The following is a 25,166-nucleotide window of genomic DNA, read 5'->3' on the forward strand; positions in this document are numbered from 1 at the left end:
ATAGAGAGAAGAGAGAGAGAAGAGAGAGAGAAGAGAGAGAGAAGAGAGAGAAGAGAGAGAGAAGAGAGAGAGAAGAGAGAGAGAAGAGAGAGAGAAGAGAGAGAAGAGAGAGAGAAGATAGAGAGAAGAGAGAGAGAAGAGAGAGAGAAGAGAGAGAAGAGAGAGAGAAGAGAGAGAGAAGAGAGAGAGAAGAGAGAGAGAAGAGAGAGAAGAGAGAGAGAAGAGAGAGAGAAGAGAGAGAGAAGAGAGAGAGAGAGAGAGAAGAGAGAGAGAAGAGAGAGAGAGAGAGAGAGAGAAGAGAGTCCCTGTGGCCGAGTGTGTCGTTTTCAACGAACGCCCTGCAAACGACAGCCTAATTGTGAACATTAGAGAACCTACGAATGTGTGTGTGTGTGTGTGTGTGTGTGTGTGTGTGTGTGTGTGTGTGTGTGTGTGTGTGTGTGTGTGTGTGTGTGTGTGTGTGTGTGTGTGTGTGTGTGTCCAGTTCAAGTCTTTTTTCTTTTCTCTCATCCTGGATCTCGCGGAAAATGTGTGGCGTTCCCTCCAAAATTGCGGTGATTAGGAAGCGAGTCTTTTAATTGTACGTGAGGCTGACGGCGGACAAACACTCGCTCCGGATCCTAATTAACCTGTCGCTTGAACGACGGCGCTCGATAACGCACGAGTTCACCTTGATTTTTTTTTTGGGGAGACGCCGCCCCAAGTCTGTGTTTAACAGATAATCTTTTCGACGCTGATAATTATTCGCCGTTTAAAGCAGGCTTTTTTTTTTTGTCGATACCATCAGCCAATGTCGCCGCTGGAAGTACTCGATTACCCGGTGAATACTTCGCAGAACCGCGTTCTTGAGGATCCACTTGTGTATGGATGACGACGTTTCGTTTGCAAATGCGACGCTCGGGATCGTAAATCACAGCGTATTACTCGTGGAATTATAAAGTTTAGAGAATGAGATTCGAGCCTGATGTTTTATTGATGATATTTTGGTCGCTTTAAGTGGTTCTTCAGAAGCCCCGACTCCCTTCGGTCGCAGCTTTCACTGGAGCTTATTTACCAAGATCCCTGGTTTTCGTACATTAAATAGATATTTAGGAGGTTTGCACTAAAGGCTGGTCCACGGACTGCCTGTGATTAACTAAGATTGTGGCGACACAACTGTATGAAGTACATGCAAAGGGTTGGAGACGCATAAGTAAGTAAGTAAGTAAGTAAGTAATATATATTTATATAGCGCTTTTCGAGACCAGGGTCACAAAGCGCTTTAACAATCAAAACAATACTCAAAACAGTACATACTTCAAAGATCAAGATAATACTGAGAACAACACAGGAGTTCGAGAAATTCAAGGAAAAGCCTGAACAAATAGAAACGTCTTAAGATGTTTCTTAAAGGAGTCAGTAGATCCATCAAGCGCAAAGAGAGAGAAGATCGTTCCAAAGCTTAGGAGCAACAGCCTGAAAAGATTTCTCTCCTCTGGTCCTGAACCGTGTGCGTGGAACCATAAGTAGATTCTGATCCACAGACCTCAGAGCCCGAGCTGGGGTGTAAGGCTGGATCAGATCAGTGATGTAAGGTCTGACCATGAATAGATCTGAAAGTAAGAACCAGTATTTTAAAATGATCCTGAAAGAAACTGGAAGCCAGTGAAGAGTTTGAAGGAGAAATGTGAGTTCTTCTACTAGAGCGGGTCAGAATTCTTGCTGCAGAGTTTTGAATCAACTGCAGGCGAGACACATCCTTCTTGTTAAGACATGAAATAAGTTGCTGAGCCAATATGTCGAGGTGTTCGGTGAACATTTCAGGTCTCGGAAAAACATCCGTCAAACTAAACAGCCTCAGAAAAAAACTCGTCAGATGGAAGTTACTCAGGCTTCAAAATAAAAGTCACCAGACAAATTGACATCAGAAAGCATCTGGAAAAAAAAGAAAACATACCATTTTATTGGTGACTTTTATGAAGCCCGAGAATCTTCGATCTGGTGAAGGTTTGTCTGAGACCTGACCATGTACATTCCTAAAGTTAGCCAAACTTTGTATTCTTGCTTTTTTATTTTTTTTTAGACGTGTTTATCTGTAACTGGTGCTCCTTAAACATTGTGAATTTCTCTAAGGAAATAAATAAAAGTATCTAATGTTGTTTCGTTTTTAAAACCTGAGGATGTTTAATCTGACGGATGAAGCCGTTTAGTCTGATACCTGACGATGTCCTAAAATGTTCACCCTACGAGGGATGATGGGAAAAGAACAGAGAATCAGTGCAACGGTTTGATTTTATTTAAAAGTCACTGTTATAGATCAGATTATTCATGGAGAACCATCTTGATTCACGTCATAAAAACATGACATCTTGGTTCGACAGATTTGACCAATCATTGAAATACTGCTAGACCTGCAACCACCCGTCCCACCTGACAGTAGGATCTTAAAAGATTCAATTAAAAACAAAAGGGTCATGCAATTAATCTGTGGCCCTCAAAATAATTTAGAAGGGACGGAATGCCCCAAAGTAAAAGAGCCATCAATGTCATTCAATTTTCCCTTTTTAAGGTCTTAAACCGATAGTTCACCCAAAATTGAAACTTCACTCATTTTCTACTCACTGTCATGTCGATTTATGTTGGATTATTTTCAGAGCAATCTGTTCTTTTTAGAGTTTAAATGGAGTGACTGCAGCTCAGTTGTCTTCGACATCATCTCCGTCCAAAAAGACAACCATTCACATACCTCCAGACTGCACGTCTGTAACTCTTGGATTGAATCCTCGACGAGAACAGATGACCTTGAGAATAACCCAACATAGGTCGACATGAGGGTGAGTAGAAAATGAGTACAGTTTGAGTTTTGGGTGAACTCAGTCAGTTTAACATCTGCTTTGAACAAAATTATCCCAAACACTCCACAAGATTGGCACAAACGGCACAGTGTGCTGAGCCCCCTCCTGTTCACCCTGCTCACGCCTGACTACCTTGAACTTGAGCTATCATATTGGAGCGTTTGCTGGTGAGATGCGTCGACAACAATGATGGGAAGATCAACTGGCTTCTCTTTTCTCTCAGAAGACAGAGGAGAACGTTCACCTTGATTTTCTGGGACACCTGTGTTTTTCTCGCTGTAATATTAATCTTTTAAGTATATATTTTTGAAGTATTTCTTTTGATTGTTTAAGCGCTTTGTGAGCTAGGTCTAGAAAAGTGCTCTATAAATATAAATGAATCACTTATTTACTTCATCCTACTGAGAAGAGACATCCAGAGTAAGTAAGTAAGAAAGTAATTTACATTTATAGATATAAAAATATATACAAAATAGATCAATATAACAGCGAGAAAAACACAGGTGTCCCAGAAAATCAAGGTAAACGTTCTCCTCTGTCTTCTGAGAGAAAAGAGACGCCAGTTGATCTTCCCATCATTGTTGTCGACGCATCTCACCGGCAAACGCTCCAATATGATAGCTCAAGTTCAAGGTAGTCAGGCATGAGCAGGGTGAACAGGAGGGGGCTCAGCACACTGTGCCGTTTGTGCCAATCCCGTGGAGTGTTTGGGATAATTTTGTTCAAAGCAGATGTTAAACTGACAGTTCACCCAAAACTCAAACTGTACTCATTTTCTACTCACCCTCATGTCGACCTATGTTGGATTATTCTCAAGGTCATCTGTTCTCGTCGAGGATTCAATCCAAGAGTTACAGACGTGCAGTCTGGAGGTATTTGGATGTTTTTTTTAACGTGTCTTTTTGGACGGAGAAAAACACAGGTATACCAAAAAATCAAGATGAACGTTCTCCTCTGTCTTCTAAGAGAAAAGAGATGCTAGTGATCTTCCCAATAACAAACAACTAAAACAATACTCAATGAAATATATACTTAAGACTGAGCGCTGAGTACGACCACCAGACTGTTATTCTGTTTTGCATTCCTGCTGAGAAGACTGAGGGATGAAGACTGTCTGGGTCTGTGTTAGAATGGTTCTCATCTTACCTTTCTGGGCGCAGTTTTAGTGTATCTGCCAATCAAATGAGGTCTGAATCAGCAGATCTGTTGTGTAGAGTCCCTCAAGGTTCTGTTCTGGGTCCTTTATTGTTTTTGCTGTACTTGATTCCCCTCGGTAAAATCATTCAGAGATTTTCAGATGTTTCATATCACATTTTTGCTGATGACATCCAGCTCTACTGCTCTTTTGATCCAACTGAGCCCCAGAGGCTGAACAGCTTAGTCAATTGTTTGCTAGAAATCAAACAATGAGTGAAAACACTTTACAGCTAAATGTGGACAAAACTGAAACACTGGTGATTGCTCCTGATGATAAGATTCCAGGGTTGAGTCAGTACTTGAGTGACTTAGGTCAGTCTGTCAAACTGAGCCTGAGAAACCTGGGTGTTGTATTTGATGAAGACATGTCTCTTGTTCGACACTGAAGAAAACTGACCAGAAACTGTTTCCTTCAACTGAGAAAAATCTCTAAACTTAGGAAAATGTTGTCGGAACATGATCTGTATCTTATAATCCATGCGTTTGTTTCTTCTCGTCTGGACTATTGTAACAGTTTGTTTTCATGTCTTAACAAGAAGGATCGTCTCGTCTGCAGTTGATTCAGAACTCTGCAGCCAGAATTCTGAGCTGCTCTAGTAGAAGAACTCACATTTCTCCGGTCCTTAAAACTCTTCACTGGCTTCCAGTTTCTTTCAGGATCATTTTAAAATTCTGGTTCTTACTTTCAGATCTATTCATGGTCAGACCTTCCATCAGTGATCTGATCCAGACTTACACCCCAGCTCGGGCTCTGAGGTCTGTGGATCAGAATCTACTTATGGTTCCACGCACACGGCTCAGGACCAGAGGAGAGAAATCTTTTCAGGCTGTTGCTCCTAAGCTTTGGAACGATCTTCTCTCTCTTTGCACTTGATGGATCTACTGACTCCTTTAAGAAACATCTTAAGACGTTTCTATTTGTTCAGGCTTTTCCTTGATTTTCTGGAACTCCTGTGTTGTTCTCAGTTTTATCTTGATCTTTAAAGTATGTACTTTTTTGAGTATTGTTTTGATTGTTTAAGCGCTTTGTGACCCTGGTCTCGAAAAGCGCTATATAAATAAATATTACTTACTTACTTACTTGCTTATTCAACTGTTATATTACTGTGACTGACTCGGCCTCAGAAATACATTTTGCAGAATCCAAGACACATTTTTTTTTTGCCTTGTCCTCGAAGTCTTAGAGGTACTGTACATGATTTAACGCGTTTCTTCCCCGATTATACACAACACTGCCACTCAATTTGAGCGTTGAAAAAATTAAATGTTGTGTACTATTGTTTCAAGCCCTGCTCTTTACTTGTGGATATGTTGAAATCCAACTCATGCTTTATTTGTCTGGCTAGCAAACAACATGGCGGCGTTCCAGTTAAATGTGGTCAGCGCTGATAACTGCGGCGAGGCTCAGGTTATTCCGTATCAAGCCAGTCAGGCTGTGAGATTTGCTGGGATTACCAGTGAGGAAATGTTGTCGTAGGCCGGCCAGAGCAGGCCGGGCCGTGTAAAACATGCAGCAGGAGTTTCGTTTAGATTAGACATACATGGCCACTGTCATCAGGGCCAAAGCATTTATGGACATTTTCAAAGAGGATTAGAAAGAGAATCCCTTTGCTCAATTTCTGGCCCAGGATTTTTCAGGGAAATTACTTTTCATTTATTTTCTGCTGCACATTTCAAATGTTAGTCTCTGGACATTAAAGTAGCTCCTCATGGATCTTTATATTTAATTCTAGAATTTAGCACATGGTCTTTGGTTGTAACCTGAAGAGTAGTGATGAAGAAAAGTTCTCAACGTTCAACTAAAGTGTGTATTTGTGTGTGTGTTGTTGTGATGTGTGACTCTATTGTATCATCAGTGTGTGTGTGTTGTTGTGATGTGTGACTCTATTGTATCATCAGTGTGTGTGTTGTTGTGATGTGTGACTCTATTGTATCATCAGTGTGTGTGTGTTGTTGTGGTGTGTGACTCTATTGTATCATCAGTGTGTCTTTGTGTTGTTGTATCATGTGACTCTATTGTATCATCAGTGTGTGTGTTGTTGTGATTTGTGACTCTATTGTATCATCAGTGTGTGTGTGTTGTTATGATGTGTGACTCTATTGTATTATCAGTGTGTGTGTGTTGTTGTGATGTGTGACTATATTGTATCATCAGTGTGTGTGTGTGTTGTTGTGATGTGTGACTCTATTGTATCATCAGTGTGTGTGTGTTGTTATGATGTGTGACTCTATTGTATTATCAGTGTGTGTGTGTTGTTGTGATGTGTGACTATATTGTATCATCAGTGTGTGTGTGTGTTGTTGTGATGTGTGACTCTATTGTATCATCAGTGTGTGTGTGTGTTGTAGTGATGTGTGACTCTATTGTATCATCAGTGTGTGTTATTGTGATGTGTGACTCTATTGTATCATCAGTGTATGTGTGTTGTTGTGATGTGTAACTCTATTTTATCATCAGCGTGTGTGTGTGTTGTTGTGATGTGTGACTCTATTGTATCATCAGTGCGTGTGTGTTGTTGTGATGTGTGACTCTATTGTATCATCAGTGCGTGTGTGTTGTTGTGATGTGTGACTCTATTGTATCATCAGTGCGTGTGTGTTGTTGTGATGTGTGACTCTACTGTATCATCAGTGTGTGTGTGTGTTGTTGTGATGTGTGACTCTACTGTATCATTAGTGTGTGTGTGTGTGTTGTTGTGATGTGTGACTCTATTGTATCATCAGTGTGTGTGTGTTGTTGTGATGTGTGACTCTACTGTATCATCAGTGTGTGTGTGTGTTGTTGTGATGTGTGACTCTACTGTATCATCAGTGTGTGTGTGTGTTGTTGTGATGTGTGACTCTATTTTATCATCAGCGTGTGTGTGTTGTTGTGATGTGTGACTCTATTGTATCATCAGTGTGTGTGTGTGTGTTGTTGTGATGTGTGACTCTATTGTATCATCAGTGTGTGTGTGTGTTGTTGTGATGTGTGACTCTATTGTATAATCAGTGTGTGTGTGTTGTTGTGATGTTTGACTCTATTGTATCATCAGTGTGTGTGTGTTGTTGTTGTGATGTGTGACTCTATTGTATAATCAGTGTGTGTGTGTGTGTGTGTGTGTGTGTTGTTGTGATGTGTGACTCTATTGTATAATCAGTGTGTATGTGTGTGTGTTGTTGTGATGTGTGACTCTATTGTATAATCAGTGTGTATGTGTGTGTGTTGTTGTGATGTGTGACTCTATTGTATCATCAGTGTGTGTTTGTACAAAACTCTCTTTTCATTGAAATATCGACATTAGAAAATGACCTTAAGCTCCGCCCACTGAAAACACTTTGTTTTTCTGGAGATTAAATCTTGTTGACCATAACTACACCCAATCTGCTGTGATTGGTCAAGCATGGAGGTTTGTCACCGTGCGTCATAAATCGTACCCACCTCCAGGGGACTTGTTGTATAAAAAAAGCCTGATTACAGCTGGAGGAGGAGTGAAGCCATTATTACGTCATAATGGACTCTCGTAACCTCTCGTTCGTCCAGATTTCAGAGCAACTTTATAAAGTAATAAAGTGTAAAACATGGTCATGATGAGAAGTTACTGCGTCTTGAAGAGAAGAACATTCACTACATGGATAGTTGGAGTTTATCCTAAGTTGACCTTTAATGTTTTTCTTAAGTTATAGTTTAAAGTGAGGAAAAATAAACACTAACAGTGTCAGCGTCATATTTAATCATCACGTTAATTTTCAGTTTCACACAAACTTAAACAGTTTACTAACTGACAGAAATATGCAGTTTGCTTCGAGTATAACTTTAACAGTTTTTTCTGTTAACTTTTTTGTCTCCAACAGCAGCTTATGTCAACCGTCTCTTCAGTTCCATCGAGAGTTCGACGTCCCACGGTACGCCGTCCATTCCGCCCCAGTGTTATTTTCTTCATTTACTCGTCAAGCCTGATGATCATGTGGGAAAGAAAAGGTGTCAATTGAGGAATGGCTTCGTCCCGTGTCGCCCTCCTCTAAACACCGCACCTGTCAGAGTATGGTTCGGAGCCAACATGTCATTAAGTTGTGAAAACATGGCTCCATAGATATTTTCTTTTTTTAACTTCTCTGTGAACTCCTTTGTTTGTATCCTTTCATTTTCTTTTTCATTTCACCAAGGTTTCTGGTGAGGCTAAGATTAAAATTTGTGCTTCAATCACCTTCATTTTCCGCCTTCAAAAACACAGATTTCTGTCCAGGCATAAAAAAAAAAAAAAAGAATTCCTTTTAATTGCAGTTTGGAGAGGTACAAGAAAAATAGTGCAGTGGAGCTCATGGTGTGCAGAGAAGATTTGAACTGAAAATACAACTCATTTCCACATCAATATCACGTTTCCTGTAAATAATTTCAGGTCATTTTTATTTTAAATGTTGTTTTCCTGGAGCTTTCTTCTGCAGGCGTCACATTAAAGGCACCAGAATAAAAACAAACCCCTGAATCTGCTCCTTCGCTCATACTGTGTAAGGAATGTTTGCTACAGTTTAACCAACATTAATGTTCTGTGTGACCAAAATACTTTTAGTCCAACAACTTTATAATGTGTACTTATGACATTCATCGATGATAGAAAACTGTAACTGTTCCTTCGTGTCACTTTTTAAAATGTGAACTTTTATTTCTTCGGAAACTTTTGCATCGACATATGCAACTCATTTTGCCTTTTTTTTGTCCCCAAGCGTATCAGAAGAACAGGACCTTATATCTGACCTTTATCTACTTTAGCAGAAATTTCTTAATACCCGGAGCAACAATTAATGAATAAAAAAAAATACTACAAATAATGAAAATGACAATTATTAATTGTTATATATTTCTATGCATTTGGAGAAAAAGGTTGTTCGTAAATTAGCACTTTTATTCAAATAAATGGACATTGTTATTAGTAATACTAGTAGACTTTCAAGACATTTAGTAAATACTTTAAATGTTTCTTGTATTACAACTTAAAGAATATTATCTACTTAAAACCTGCACTAGTAAAATGGGTTTTGGTTCACTAGTATAACTAGTAAAGTTAAAATGTTTGACCCGCTCTAGTAGAAGAACTCAAATTTCTCCGATCCCTCAAACTCTTCATTGGCTGCCAGTTTCTTTCAGGGTCATTTTAAAATTCTGGTTCTTACTTTCAGATCTATTCATGGTCAGACCTTCCATCAGTGATCTGATCCAGACTTACACCCCAGCTCGGGCTCTGAGGTCTGTGGATCAGAATCTACTGATGGTTCCTGAACTTCAGGACCAGAGGAGAGAAATCCTTCCAGACTGTTGATCCTAAGCTTTGGAACCATCTCTGTGTTTGATGATCTACTGACTCCTTCAAGAAATATCTGTGTTTGATGATCTACTGACTCCTTCAAGAAACATCTGTGTTTGATGATCTACTGACTCCTTCAAGAAACATCTGTTTGATGATCTACTGACTCCTTCAAGAAACATCTGTTTGATGATCTACTGACTCCTTCAAGAAACATCTGTTTGATGATCTACTGACTCCTTCAAGAAACATGTGTGTTTGATGATCTACTGACTCCTTCAAGAAACATCTGTGTTTGATGATCTACTGACTCCTTCAAGAAACATGTGTGTTTGATGATCTACTGACTCCTTCAAGAAACATCTGTGTTTGATGATCTACTGACTCCTTCAAGAAACATCTGTGTTTGATGATCTACTGACTCCTTCAAGAAACATCAGTGTTTGATGATCTACTGACTCCTTCAAGAAACATCTGTGTTTGATGATCTACTGACTCCTTCAAGAAACATCTGTGTTTGATGATCTACTGACTCCTTCAAGAAACATCTGTGTTTGATGATCTACTGACTCCTTCAAGAAACATCTGTGTTTGATGATCTACTGACTCCTTCAAGAAACATCTGTTTTTGATGATCTACTGACTCCTTCAAGAAACATCTGTGTTTGATGATCTACTGACTCCTTCAAGAAACATCTGTGTTTGATGATCTACTGACTCCTTCAAGAAACATCTGTGTTTGATGATCTACTGACTCCTTCAAGAAACATCTGTGTTTGATGATCTACTGACTCCTTCAAGAAACATCTGTGTTTGATGATCTACTGACTCCTTCAAGAAACATCTGTGTTTGATGATCTACTGACTCCTTCAAGAAACATCTGTGTTTGATGATCTACTGACTCCTTCAAGAAACATCTCTGTGTTTGATGATCTACTGACTCCTTCAAGAAACATCTGTGTTTGATGATCTACTGACTCCTTCAAGAAACATCTGTGTTTGATGATCTACTGACTCCTTCAAGAAACATCTGTGTTTGATGATCTACTGACTCCTTCAAGAAACATCTCTGTGTTTGATGATCTACTGACTCCTTCAAGAAACATCTGTGTTTGATGATCTACTGACTCCTTCAAGAAACATCTGTGTTTGATGATCTACTGACTCCTTCAAGAAACATCTGTGTTTGATGATCTACTGACTCCTTCAAGAAACATCTGTGTTTGATGATCTACTGACTCCTTCAAGAAACATCTCTGTGTTTGATGATCTACTGACTCCTTCAAGAAACATCTGTGTTTGATGATCTACTGACTCCTTCAAGAAACATCTCTGTGTTTAATGATCTACTGACTCCTTCAAGAAACATCTCTGTGTTTGATGATCTACTGACTCCTTCAAGAAACATCTGTGTTTGATGATCTACTGACTCCTTCAAGAAACATCTCAAGACACTTTTATTTGAGCTTTTCCCTGATTCTCTGAGACTCCTGTGTTTGTCTTATGTGTCTTGATATTTTAAAGTATTTTAACTGTGTATTGTTTCTGATTGTTCAAGCGCTTTTTGACCCTGGTCTCGAAACATCTTTACAAATAAACTTTTCTTACCTACTTGTATCAACAGCCTTTGTTGATCTACTAGCACTGCTAGTATTATATCTTGACTGGTAGTACAAGTAGACCAATTCCACTTCCTATTTGTTTTAGAAATTTCTAAGAGCCAATACGTATCCAGAATTCACTTTCATTTTTTCATTCCCCCATGTTTGCATCCAAGACTTCCTGCTACATTTTTGGAGTTTACTTGTTGTACTTGTAGACCAATTAAAGTGTACTTGTACAAATAGGGAAAGGTATTTGTTGTATTACTGTAGCTTTTTGTTTATTAGGTGCTCTGGTGCAATATCATAATTCAGTGCTAGTACTTGAAAAGTAAGTACTAGTTGAGCTAAAACACGGTTGTTATAACCAACATTACATCCATGATATAACTATAAACCTATACATCTGGAAAAGAAAAAACTCTACTAACCTTTTTTTTAAAAAGCTTTTTTATTAGCAACAGCTATCAACACTCACAGAGCGATGTCGATGTTCAGTGGATCAGTTTTATTCTTATAGAAAGTGTCTGTACAACTGACAATAATGTCTTTCCTTCATCTCACCTGCAACATCTTCACAGGTCACCAACACAAATATTAATCTGCTTTAATTCTGTCCGACGAGACACGAAAAGATGATTTGACGGTTTGGTGTCGTGTTGATTAGCGTCTCAATATCATCAGACATTAACGTCAAGGCTGGTTCTGACGAGTTGTTTTCATCACACAAACACACACACCATCAACGACAAGCGCACAAACATGGAAAGGCAACACGGGCTCTGGGTAATCTCCCACAGAACGGCAGCGGTGACAGAATGAGTTTTCTCCCCGTAGAATAGCGAGACGCCTCTTTGTGGCTTTTTTGATTCCTCTCTCTTTTCACATGATGTGTTGGGAAGGAAAGATCCCCTTTGTGTCAAGCCACAAGACTTAAAAGCCAAGTTGGATGTGGATGCATTTGGTTCGTGTGTGAGCGCGAGCGAGGGGAAGAAACAGAGACGAGTGCACGAACCGCGCAAACCGGCTGGATTCATGTTCCTCTATGATATCGTACACAAACACTGTTTTCTGGCGGAACAAAAAAAAAGAAATCCTGTGGATGCTGCAGCCGGGATCGCTGTCAGATTGTTGAAATTGTCGAGAACTGAACAAGGACGGGAAAAATGACAAGGTTCTTTTTTTCTCTCCGACGTGGTTTGTTCTGTTAGTTTGCAGTTTATTTCCTGTCAATCCCAAGCGCCCTCTTCAACCGGTGCTGTCAGAGCGCCGGCTTTAATAGGCGAGTCGTTATCTTGCTCCACCAAACTCCGGGAGAAAAGAGCAGATCATTATAAAAATGTTGCCTTCTTCTAATTTTGGGTTGACGAACGCAGGGAACTCTTCAAGGAAAAGTTGCTGATTATGGGTTGGGAGGTGAAATATTGTTGCAAAGTTCAGCGAAAAAATATTGTTTCTGGGAAAACGTACGATGGAAACATGTTGATTTTGACACAAACACACAAGTTTGTTCAAGTCATTAGTTGAACTGATATTTGACCTCAAGCCTTTTTAAATGACCTCAATCTTCCAAACTTTTCCGACTCGTTCATAAGAGACATTTAGTAAATACTTTAAATGTTTCTAGTATTACAACTTAAAGAATATTATCTACTTGTTTATCATTTTTGCTTTACTAGTCAAGTCAACGAGCGCAATAGTGAGCTTAAAACCTTCACTAGTAAAATAGGTTTTGGTTCACTAGTATAACTAGTAAAGTTAAAATGTTTGACCCGCTCTAGTAGAAGAACTCACATTTCTCCGATCCTTAAAACAATTCACTGGCTGCCAGTTTCTTTCAGGATCATTTAAATTCTGTTTCTTACCGTCAGATCTATTCATGGACAAACCTTCCATCAATAATCTGATCCAGACTTACACCCCGGCTCGGGCTCTGAGGTCTGTGGATCAGAATCTTAGTTGAAGTCATTACTTAAACTGATATTTGACCTCAAGCCTTTTTAAATGACCTTAATCTTCCAAACTTTTCCGACGTTTATAAGAGAACGCTTTTGTGCCACGCCGAGAAGTTGATCCGGGATTGAATTATGGTAGAATATTGAGTGTGATTTCACCACCTGAGACTACACTACACTTTCAAAGAGTGTATTCATTTTTGAAGGTCCATGTATCTCAGCCGGTTAACTTCTCAGCAACGACCCGGTGCTCAAACAGTCCACGACCCAGATTATCCGCATACTAAGGTCAATTTTCCTGTAAAAAAAACGATTCTCAATACTTCAAAGATAATATTCAATGAGTCTCTAACCCTCCGATCTAACCTTTGTTTTATCGGGTCGAGTATCTGTTCAGAATCTCCAGTAAAGTTCGCAACATTTGGCCAATTCTAACTTGAACTACTGCTAGACCAATGAATAAAGAAGTTTGATGTCTTATACACTGGAAAAATAACTCTTTTGAATGTTTAACTGTTTTTTTTTTTTTATCCTTCAGTTCTGATGAGTCGCTACAACAAGCCAGTATTTTAAGCAGCAGCATTTAAGTAAGTAAGTCATTTTTATTTATATAGCGCTTTTCCAGACCACGGTCCCAAAGCGCTTAAACAATCAAAACAATACTCAATAAAGTATATAGTTTAAAGGGCAAGATAAAACTGATAACACAACAGGAGTTCCAGAAATTTAGATAATCGGCTGAAAATACTTCAGGAAAACTTCCCATACTAGGAGAAAACAAATGTTGCTGGCTCTGAACATGGTAGTACCTCCTTAAATAACTGATATTGATTCAAGTGATGCAGAGATAATGGCTTTAATGACATGATAAAAGCACCAAATCCTACCATAATCACCACTTATGGTAATAACCATATTGCCTTTTTTTCAAACTATACTTCATTAGTTAATATAGTATTTTAATAAAATACTAGCATTTTTTTACCATTCGAAAAATGTTGAAGCAATGGTAAAAGTACTGAGAAGAATTAGCGATAAAACCATAATAGATTCTGTTTTTTTGCATTTCAATGTTTGTAATAGAATAAGTTTGGATATGTTTCCCATAGTAATCTGGGCGAATGAGAGGTTATGAGAGTCCATTATGACGTAACAATGGCTTCACTCCTCCGGCCAGCTGAAACAGGCCCGCTTTGTTTATACAACGAGTCCCTTGGAGGTCGAGACTTCCCAGATTGATGAGACGCGGTGACAAACCTCCATACTTGACCAATCACAGCAGAGATACACATGATACAATAGAGTCACACATCACAACAACACACACACACACACACACTGATGATCAAATAGAGTCACACACCACAACAACACACACACACTTTAATACACACGCACATAAAACGTGTTCAATAATTCTTCGATCTCCGCCTGCTTTTGGTCTTATATAAACAAATAAATGAAGTATGATCACACACAAGTGTAGACACTATAATAAGTAGACAACGTTATAATATTTTTTATTATTTAACTCATTTAGGTTTGAACTTATGCTTTTATCCGTGTCCATCCCTACACACCTTAACGTTGCCTCCAACTGGACTTGAAATGTAAACCTTCCCGTTCTGTGCTGCAGGATAATCCATGTTTTTTTTCCAGTCTCCATAATTATACGAAAGGGTTGTCCTCGCTTCAGTCAATCGCTCTTCACCTCCACCAGGCTTGAAAACTCGCCTTTTTTTAATTTCATATCATCAAGTGTTGTGTCAAATTATAGGACATTGAACAGCTTTTATATTGCTCCGAGAGTCGGGTTAATAAAGCACGCCGGTCGGTTAATAACAAAAAAAAGAAGATCAATATAATTTCCTCCAGACTCTGTTTGTACTGTTTGGTAATTCAGTGCATGTAGCAGTTGGAGCTCCATTATATATTTGGGCTTTTATGTCGTGTGATCAGTTCGACAGCGCATTCAAATCACGTCACACATTTTCTTTGCTTCACTGCTTACTAATGATGAGTTTCTTCTACAAATCCTTTTGTAGTCCCGCGAACAGAACCCTCGCTGCAAATAACTGAGCTTGGACTCCTTGTTAAATTCTCTAATATTCTTTTAAAGGCTTTAATTAATGTGAAGTCGCTCGATACGATCAGCCGTTACTAGACAATCCTTCATATAACGATGATTTGAATCAGATGATTGTGGAGATGACGTGAAAGTGTGTTTTTATATTTGATTGTCTAATATCTCCAGATACACATCTCACCATCAAGGACATTTTATTAACTACCACCACATTGACAGGAAGAGAAGGTCAATATTATGGACCGGGACGATCTCATCGGTTTTTATTTGAATTTAGGAAGGACTTTATTGACAAACAGTTGACAGGACTTGGAAAGTCGACTAATGATCAACTCTACTGACATGTAGTAAATGTTCTTCAAGACACAGTAACTTCTCATCATGACCATGTTTTACACTTTATTACTTTATAAAGTTGCTCTGAAATCTGGACGAAGGAGAGGTTACGAGAGTCCATTATGATGTAATAATGGCTTCACTCCTCCTCCAGCTGTAATCACGCTTTGTTTATACAACGAGTGGAGAAGTGGAGACTCCTGGGATTGATGACCCGCAATAAAATCATCTCCAGAAAAACAAAGTGTTTTCAGTGGGCGGAGCTTAAGATCATTATTTTCTAATGTCAAAATTTCAATTAAAAGAGAGCTTTGTACAAACACACACTGATGATACAATAGAGTCACACATCACAACAACACACACACTGATGATACAATAGAGTCACACATCACAACAAAACACACACACTGATGATACAATAGAGTCACACATAACAACAACACACACACACACTGATGATACAATGGAGTCACACATCACAACAACACACACACTGATGATACAATAGAGTCACACATCACAACAACACACACACACACTGATGATACAATAGAGTCACACATAACAACAACACACACACACACTGATGATACAATAGAGTCACACATCACAACAACACACACACTGATGATACAATAGAGTCACACATCACAACAAAACACACACACTGATGATACAATACAGTCACACATCACAACAACACACACACTGATGATACAATAGAGTCACACATCACAACAAAACACACACACTGATGATACAATAGAGTCACACATAACAACAACACACACACACTGATGATACAATGGAGTCACACATCACAACAACACACACACTGATGATACAATAGAGTCACACATAACAACAACACACACACACACTGATGATACAATAGAGTCACACATCACAACAACACACACACACTGATGATACAATAGAGTCACACATCACAACAACACACACACACTGATGATACAATAGAGTCACACAACACAACAACACACACACACACTGATGATACAATAGAGTCACACATCACAACAACACACACACACACTGATGATACAATAGAGTCACACATCACAACAACACACACACACTGATGATACAATAGAGTCACACATCACAACAACACACACACACTGATGATACAATAGAGTCACACAACACAACAACACACACACACACTGATGATACAATAGAGTCACACATCACAACAACACACACACACACATCAACACATTAATTAACCTCTAAGTCATTCACTTTCATTGTTATTCAATAATTCTTCCATCTTTATCTTCTTCTCCTTTTTGTCTCTCAATCAATCACTTGCTCATCAATAGTAATAATTAAATGATGAACCAACACACACATGTGTCAACACTTGATGAGCAGACAATTTGATAATATTGTTTTTTCCTGGGATTTATGATTCATTTACAACTTACACAAATCACTGATACTAATCAATAAACAAAGCTTGTCGTCGCTCGTCTCACAAAACGCCACCATCGCCATGACAACTCAATCTAACCATGAATGACATCATCAGCAACTAGCTGTGTCGTTAACTGGCTGGTCAAAGTAATGCGAGATGTAAATGTCAATACAAATAGAGATATTCATTTCACAAGATTCCTCAACGCAGTAGTATCACAAGAGACAAGTATCTCAAGATATTTATCGTTTTAATTTGTAACTGGGACTGTTTGTAAATGTTGCAAATTTGTAGCAATTTAAAGGACCCCTTATGTGTTGATTTAAGTGTCTCTTAAATGGTTCTAGGACCTCTGTTATACTCTATTATTCTCTATTATACTCATTAGTTTCTTTTTGGACAAAACTCTCATTTAATAAACACATTTACATTAGAAAATATGCTTAAGCCCCGCCCACTGAAAATGACACTAATGCTGTGTCTCAAATCGCATACTTGCGTACACAAAGTTAGTATTTTTAGTGCGTAAGTGCGTCTCAATTCTTAGTATGTAAATGTAGTGCTCGATACACACTAAATTGTCACTAAACACACTCAAAACTGAGTATGGTTCTATGGACACTTTCTACACTAAAGGGCTCCATCTTAGTGACGTTGTAAACGGAAGTTTCGTCATATATAAATGCATATATATACATATATATAGATATGTATATATATTTATAATTATTCATATACTTACAGGTGTATTTTTAGCCAACAGTAGAAGGATGACACGTCTTCGGTGCCTATTCTGGCGTAAATATCTCGCGAATACTTCGATTCTCATATTTTTTCTTCATTTCTTTTTCTAAACTTGCAAAACGTGCTGCCAGCAGGTGGTGATAGTGTTCCTACAGCTGGTTGAAATCATCGTTAAATAGTAGTAGAAGAAGAAGCTGTCGCGTCATTTACTGTTAGTGTGTAGCAGCAGAGTTTCATTTGAGACGTACTATCTGTGGAGAATTTGGCGAGATTTCAGACAAGAACTTAATTAAGTAATAACTTCAAAACAGAGCAACGTCATGATGAATTACTACAATTTGAAGACTTCAACATTTACAACATGTGAATAAGTCTGTGAATGAGAGTTTTCACATTAGGTTCACTTTTAAATGTTCTTTAAAGAAGTGCTACAATGTGCTCTAAAGCAAACAGATTGTCTTTAATGAAGAAGATACAAAAGACATATTTCCGTGTCATTATTGTAGAGCCAGAGATTATTGTTCATTCCTTCTTCGTCAACAAGATGCTAAACTGGTCTAAACTTTGTTACTTGAAGACTTAACTCTGCACCGACTCGGAAAAAGTTGCTAAATTTACAAAGTGCCACGTCGTGGTGCTTATTTTTTCTTCCTCCTTCTTTTGAGTCTTCATACAGAACAGAGGATGATTATATATAACGGTGGAGAAAGATCCAGCTCTTGCTTTCCTCTCCGGATTGTGTTGTTCGACTGTGGCGCGCTCGTTTTATGGCTGTTATTGCCTGTCATCCACTCCATCACAGAGGCAGGACTTCAAATGCCTGCAACTTGCTGTTTGTTACCTCTAAGACACCAGGAACTGAGAGGGAAACACAGATGCCGGAGAGCAATGGGGATAATTGATACACGGCTTTGCTTGCCGGTGACTCCGGCTTTCAGGACATTAAGGAAATGAAAACCAAAAGTCTTTGTTCGCATTAACAAACAGGGAAACCGAAATAGAACCACAACAAGCCGCCGCCGCATTTAAACAAGGCGTGTTTATGTCGAGAAACTTGGGATGTGACGACGCTCGCCGCTTTCTTTGAAAACCCGAGAGGTTACTGAAGGAGCGCTCGCTGCTGAATATTTACACCATAATTGAGGTTCACAGTTTTATGGGTTTCTTAGCCAAAATACACCTTGTATTTCTAAGTTAATATGTGAGTAAGTAAGTAATATTTATTTGTATAGCGCTTTTCCAGACCAGGGTCACAAAGCGCTTTAACAATCAAAACAATACTAAAAAAAAGTATATACTTTAAAGATCAAGATAATACTGAGAACAACACAGTAGTGTTCCAGAAAATCAAGGAAAAGCCTGAACAAATAGAAACGTCTTAAGATGTTTCTTAAAGGAGTCAGTAGATCCATCAAGAACAAAGAGAGAGAAGATCGTTCCAAAGCTTAGGAGCAACAGCCTGAAAAGATTTCTCTCCTCTGGTCCTGAGTCGTGTGCGTGGAACCATAAGTAGATTCTGATCCACAGACCTCAGAGCCCGAGCTGGGGTGTAAGGCTGGATCAGATCAGTGATGTAAGGAGGAGCCTGACCATGAATAGATCTGAAAGTAAGCACCAGAATTTTAAAGTTGATCCTGAAAGAAACTGGAAGCCAGTGAAGAGTTTTAAGGATCGGAGAAATGTGAGTTCTTCTACTAGAGCGGGTTAGAATTCTGGCTGCAGAGTTCTGAATCAACTGCAGGCGAGACACATCCTTCTTTTTAAGACATGAAAACAAACTGTTACAATAGTCCAGACAAGAAGAAACAAATGCATGGATTACAAGCTCCAGATCATGTTCCGACAACATTTTCCTAAGTTTAGAGAGTACCGTATTTTCCGGACTATAAGTGGCAGTTTTTTTCATAGTGTGTCCGGGGGAGCGACTTATACTCTGGAGCGACTTATGTTTGAAATTATTAACACATTATTAGCGGTATATCATTTCACATGTTATTTTCACACTAAACCACAAGAGGGCGCTCTAGGCCTGTGTTGATCATTTCCACGTAGAAGAGGAAGCATCTTCTACCTCCGGAGTTAGTTAGTTGTTTAAAAGTGACACGAGGATGAAGAGTTATTTGGAGTTACACGGATGGTTTGGTAAACTTGTTAGTTATTTATGCTATAGTTCTCTGAATAACTCTTCATATGTTATGTTAACATACCAGGTTCTCAGTTCATGTAACGTAACGTACAATTATTCTGTTGTTGCCTCTAGTTTTATTTTAAATTGTCTTTCAAGATCACATGTCTGTTCTTGGTGTTGGATTTTATGAAATAAATTTCCCTCAAAAATGCGACTTATACTCCAGTGCGACTTATATATGTTTTTTCCTTCTTTATTATGTATTTTATGGCTGGAGCGACTTGTACCTCGGAGCAACTTATAGTCTGGAAAATACGGTACTTGAACCTCACATGTTGATCAATATTATGACTCTATATATATTTCTATATAGTAGAAATGATGGTACTGTTTCAAAGAAGGCCTAAGAATTGTTAGGGTTTGGTTCCGATGAACCGACCCGTCCCCAGTCTCAAACGTGGTGGTGGTAAAGAAGGACACAGGAATGATTTTAAGGAAAATAATCGTTTAGTAAAATATATTAAAGTCAGAGACTCAACTCACATGATTCATGGGCCTTCTAGAGATCTATCGTGGAAACTGAAGGTCACTGTCTGAGTCTGCGGGTCACAGGGTGATACTCTGGTTCTTGTTTTCCAAAGATACACTGATGTTTGTTCTTGGCAGGATGATATACGAGGGGAAAAGAAAGTGATTCATTAAGACATGAAAATTGAGCTTTTATCCTTTTTTTGGATCAGCTCCTGATGATATTCGTGAACATTTTTCTTTCGTCCAGGATTTTAAGTTCAAAACCTACATTTGTTGCTTGTTTCTGAAGAGGAATATCCAGTTTGAGTTGAGGATCTGATGTGAATGAACTTAATCCTGGAGCTCGTGAAGCGACGTGAGTCGAGCCAGATGTTACCTGCTGGAAGTGAACAGATCTGGGAAGATGGTTCTCATCGGGGACCGGATGTCTACAGATGTGTCGACAGCCGTGAGAGGTGGGATCATGAAGAACGTGTTGTGTACTGATGTTTGGTGCTAAGGAAGTATGAAGCGACGACACCAAACAGGTCGATGGTAATGAACGCACTGAAGTTATGATTGAAGGAAATGGAAAAGAAGAAAATAATAAAGTTCCAGAACCTTCTTCGAGAACCCCTTAAACACCTACTGTTGTTATTGGTTCCCGCACTAACATGAACGATCTCCACATTTGATCAAGTCATTAAAATGTTTTGAATATTTTGTTTGGACCATAAACGTGTGTAGCTTCAGTATGTGGAAAATATGCCAAATATTTTATTCAGAGCTTGTTTTAAATCTGTTACAATTTTACAAGGTTGGCTGAGAGTGGAAGTTAAAACTGCACTTCTTTTTAAGAAGGTTATATTTTGAGGGAAATACGATATAATTGTGTACTGGTCTCGAAAAGCGCTATATAAATAAATATTACTTACTTACTTACTTACTTACTACACACAATTTACATAGTAGTCTTTGGTTTCTTGTATTGTAAATGAAAAAACAGGATTTTTTTATTTACAGAATTAAATAACTTAATAAAGATTTGCTTATTTAAAAAAATAACAATGCTTCAAATAAAATAAAAGACATAACGATGAAGTGGCATAAAATGTACTGAATAAAAACAAAATAGACGACATTAACTAAATTCAATTAAATGAGCTGATTTGTGATGTTTCTGTGTGTAGTTAGTATGTTCTCTCCGTGTTACTGGGGTTTACTCCGGACACTCCGGTTTCCTCCCACAGTCCAAAAACATACAGAGGTTGATTGAGAACTTTGGGGAAATTGTCCGTAGATATGAGTGTGTGTGTGAATGGTTGTCTGTCTTTGTGTGTCCTGAGACAGACTGGTATTGAAGCGAACTTAATCCTGGTTCACCCACCAGATCCTTCCAGAGAGTTGCTGAAAATCTTTTAGCCTGTCCCTTCTTTTAAAGACCTCTAGACACTCCCAAACATGGGAAGTAAGTTGAGTATTCAATTACAAACTCGGGGTACGGAATGTTTTGCAAAATCTGACTCCATTATGAACAACAGATGTTGTTTTCATGCCTTGACCTAATCATTGACCTTTACAAAGAATCTTCAGCTTTCCTTCACACTTGTTATCTCAAACCAGGTCTGTAGACCCTAAATTCTGTGTGTTGACATTTTTAGAATCGTACACGTTCCTTATCTCAAGAATAGCACGTCCACATGGCTACCACCTTCTTTCCCAAAAAATATGTCTTCACAGTTTGAACTATTGACACAAAGTGACATCAAGGTCCATACAGTCCAGGCACAGATGCCCAAAAAAAAAGGGTATTAATCATGAAACAAATGGAAACTATTATTTAAATGAGGGTACAATTGAATGTTCGCAGTTTCAAAAAGGCAACATTATTTTTTTTCACTTATTAAATTACCCCGAATTCAAATGAGAAAGTAACAAAACAAACACTTGGAATGTAACCATTGAAGCACAGAGAAGGCAAACGTCAGGACAACAACCGTCCTGCTCCCTGGGTAAAGACAAAAGTCGAAAGACAAAATAGAAGAAAATGTTCTGAATAAAAGATCATCAATGTTAACAATTGAGTACACAAAACTAGGACATTTATTGATGATCAATGAATACACATATGTGGATCAATTTGAGGATATATATTCTGTATCCTGTCCAGGGTGTCCCCTGCCTCTCGCCCAATGAAAACCGGGATGGACTCCAGTCTCCCCGCGACCCCCCATAAGATTAAAATGAATGAATGAAAGTGAATTACAACTGAGCTCCAGTCGCTACATTAAAATGAACAAACATTTTCATCTATAACTCAAACAGATAACTCTGAAAATACTCAAAAACATTAGCCGACTTGAGAGTTCACCTCCCCCCCCCCAAACAATCAGTAGATAAGTAGCATGTTCACACCATCAAGAACTTTTACAAACCTTATAACTTTATAAAAATCACACAAAACCCCTCAAGTCACGGTACATGAGTCATTCAACTAGCTTTAAGTTGATGTAAGTAAGTAAGTAAGTAAGTAATATTTATTTATATAGCGCTTTTCCAGACCAGGGTCACAAAGCGCTTAAACAATCAAAACAATACTCAAAAAAGTACATACTTTAAAGATCAAGATAATACTGAGAACAACACAGGAGTTCCAGAAATTCAAGGAAAAGCCTGAACAAATAGAAACGTCTTAAGATGTTTCTTAAAGGAGTCAGTAGATCCATTAAGTGCAAAGAGAGAGAAGATCGTTCCAAAGCTTAGGAGCAACAGCCTGAAAAGATTTCTCTCCTCTGGTCCTGAGTCGTGTGCGTGGAACCATAAGTAGATTCTGATCCACAGACCTCAGAGCCCGAGCTGGGGTGTAAGGCTGGATCAGATCACTGATGGAAGGTCTGACCATGAATAGATCTGAAAGTAAGAACCAGAATTTTAAAGTTGATCCTGAAAGAAACTGGAAGCCAGTGAAGAGTTTGAAGGATCGGAGAAATGTGTCATCACAAGTTATTTTAGTAGAAAAATATTAAGGTACACAAAACTACCCGGAGCTGCTTCCAACAGAAAACAGAAATAAACATGATTTCTCTCCTGGTCCTCATCTGTCAACTCCACTGCTGACAATTACGAACGATCAAACACTTCTATCAGGTATCGATTTATTTGACCCTGCAGCCTTGTTGTCATTATCACTCGCTCTCGCTTTTCCTCGACTCGCTCAGAGACTCCAAGAGAGCAGATGGCTTGGCATCAGCCAGACGTCCCAGTGTTCGTCTCTTTCGTTTGTCGTCCGATCCAAGACCGGCCGATAGACCCAAATAAACACAGGGAAAAAAAAGGCAGATTCAAATGAGAGATAATGTGACGATACTATTGCTTTTTCCAAGCACAAGCCAATGTTTCTTTAATCACGAAATGAGAAGATAGTTAGGAACGAGATCGTCTCACTAGGGAAGGGATATTAACAAGTATCTGCTCTGGAATATATTTACTTTCTACAATAACATCTGTTTTCAAACGTGTTTGATTCGAAGAAAATCTCATGTTTTGGATAATAATAGAAAATATGACTTTTTCTTTGGTACGTAAGTAAGTAAGTAAGTCATTTTTATTTGTATAGCGCTTTTCCAGACCAGGGTCACAAAGGGTATGTGGCCCTGTATCTACTGTATATTCAATCAGTCAATACTTTATCAGAATCCTTGGTTCATTTTTGAATAGTTATGCATATTTTACATCTTATCTGCTTTAGTGATTATATCCTCCTGCCACACTTAGGTCGTTACGAGGGTGAAAACTACTGTTTATTAATGTGTCTTAATGTGACTCTATTGTAATATCAGTGTGTGTGTGTTGTTGTGATGTGTGACTCTATTGTATCATCAGTGTGTGTGTTGTTGTGATGTGTGACTCTATTGTATCATCAGTGTGTGTTGTTGTGATGTGTGACTCTATTGTATCATCAGTGCGTGTGTGTTGTTGTGATGTGTGACTCTATTGTATCATCAGTGTGTGTGTGTTGTTGTGATGTGTGACTCTATTGTATCATCAGTGTGTGTTGTTGTGATGTGTGACTCTATTGTATCATCAGTGTGTGTGTGTTGTTGTGATGTGTGACTGTATTGTATCATCAGTGTGTGTGTGTTGTTGTGATGTGTGACTCTATTGTATCATCAGTGTGTGTGTGTTGTTGTGATGTGTGACTCTATTGTATCATCAGTGTGTGTGTGTTGTTGTGATGTGTGACTCTATTGTATCATCAGTGTGTGTGTGTTGTTGTGATGTGTGACTCTATTGTATCATCAGTGTGTGTGTGTTGTTATGATGTGTGACTCTATTGTATCATCAGTGTGTGTGTGTTGTTGTGATGTGTGACTCTATTGTATCATCAGTGTGTGTTTGTACAAAACTCTCTTTTCATTGAAATATTGACATTAGAAAATGATCTTAAGCTCCGCCCACTGAAAACACTTCATTTTTCTGGAGATTAAATCTTGTTGACCATAACCACACCCACTCTGCTGTGATTGGTCAAGCGTGGAGGTTTGTCACTGCGCGTCATCAATGGTCTCCACCTCCAAGGGACTCATTGTATAAACAAAGCGTGATCACAGCTGGAGGAGGAGTGAAGCCATTATTACGTCATCATGGACTCTCGTAACCTCTCGTTCGTCCAGATTTCAGAGCAACTTTATAAAGTAATAAAGTGTAAAACATGGTCATGATGAGAAGTTACTGCATCTTGAAGAACATTCACTACATGAGAGTAGAGTTGAGTTTATCATTAGTTGAACCTTAAGTTACGAAGTTAAATAAATATTGTGGCAAATTCAGTGACTTTTGTTTATGACATCACATACTGTGGTTATGATTATATATGTTTAAAATGATTATAATCATGAGTATTCATTTTAATTACTCATATCCATGAGTTCATTAACCTACACATTAAACACATATATAACACACACACACACACACACACATATATATATATATATATATATATATATACATACATACATACATCTTTATATTTGTGTATTTCATCA

At 38.4% G+C, this 25,166-nt stretch overlaps 1 protein-coding gene across 1 annotated transcript in view; it reads left to right on the plus strand.

Moving 5' to 3' along the window:
- The first annotated feature begins 5,385 nt into the window (after window positions 1-5,385).
- Window positions 5,386-25,166, plus strand: part of smtla (somatolactin alpha) — a 122,706-nt gene continuing 102,925 nt past the window's right edge. The window contains exons 1-2 of the mRNA XM_087795187.1: window positions 5,386-5,488; window positions 7,866-7,916. Coding sequence (XP_087651313.1) covers window positions 5,386-5,488; window positions 7,866-7,916 — 154 coding nt within the window. The remainder of the gene's footprint in view (window positions 5,489-7,865; window positions 7,917-25,166) is intronic.

Source organism: Callionymus lyra, chromosome 7, assembly GCF_982586985.1.
Source record: "Callionymus lyra chromosome 7, fCalLyr1.hap1.1, whole genome shotgun sequence".
NCBI classification, from domain to species: Eukaryota; Metazoa; Chordata; class Actinopteri; order Syngnathiformes; family Callionymidae; genus Callionymus; species Callionymus lyra.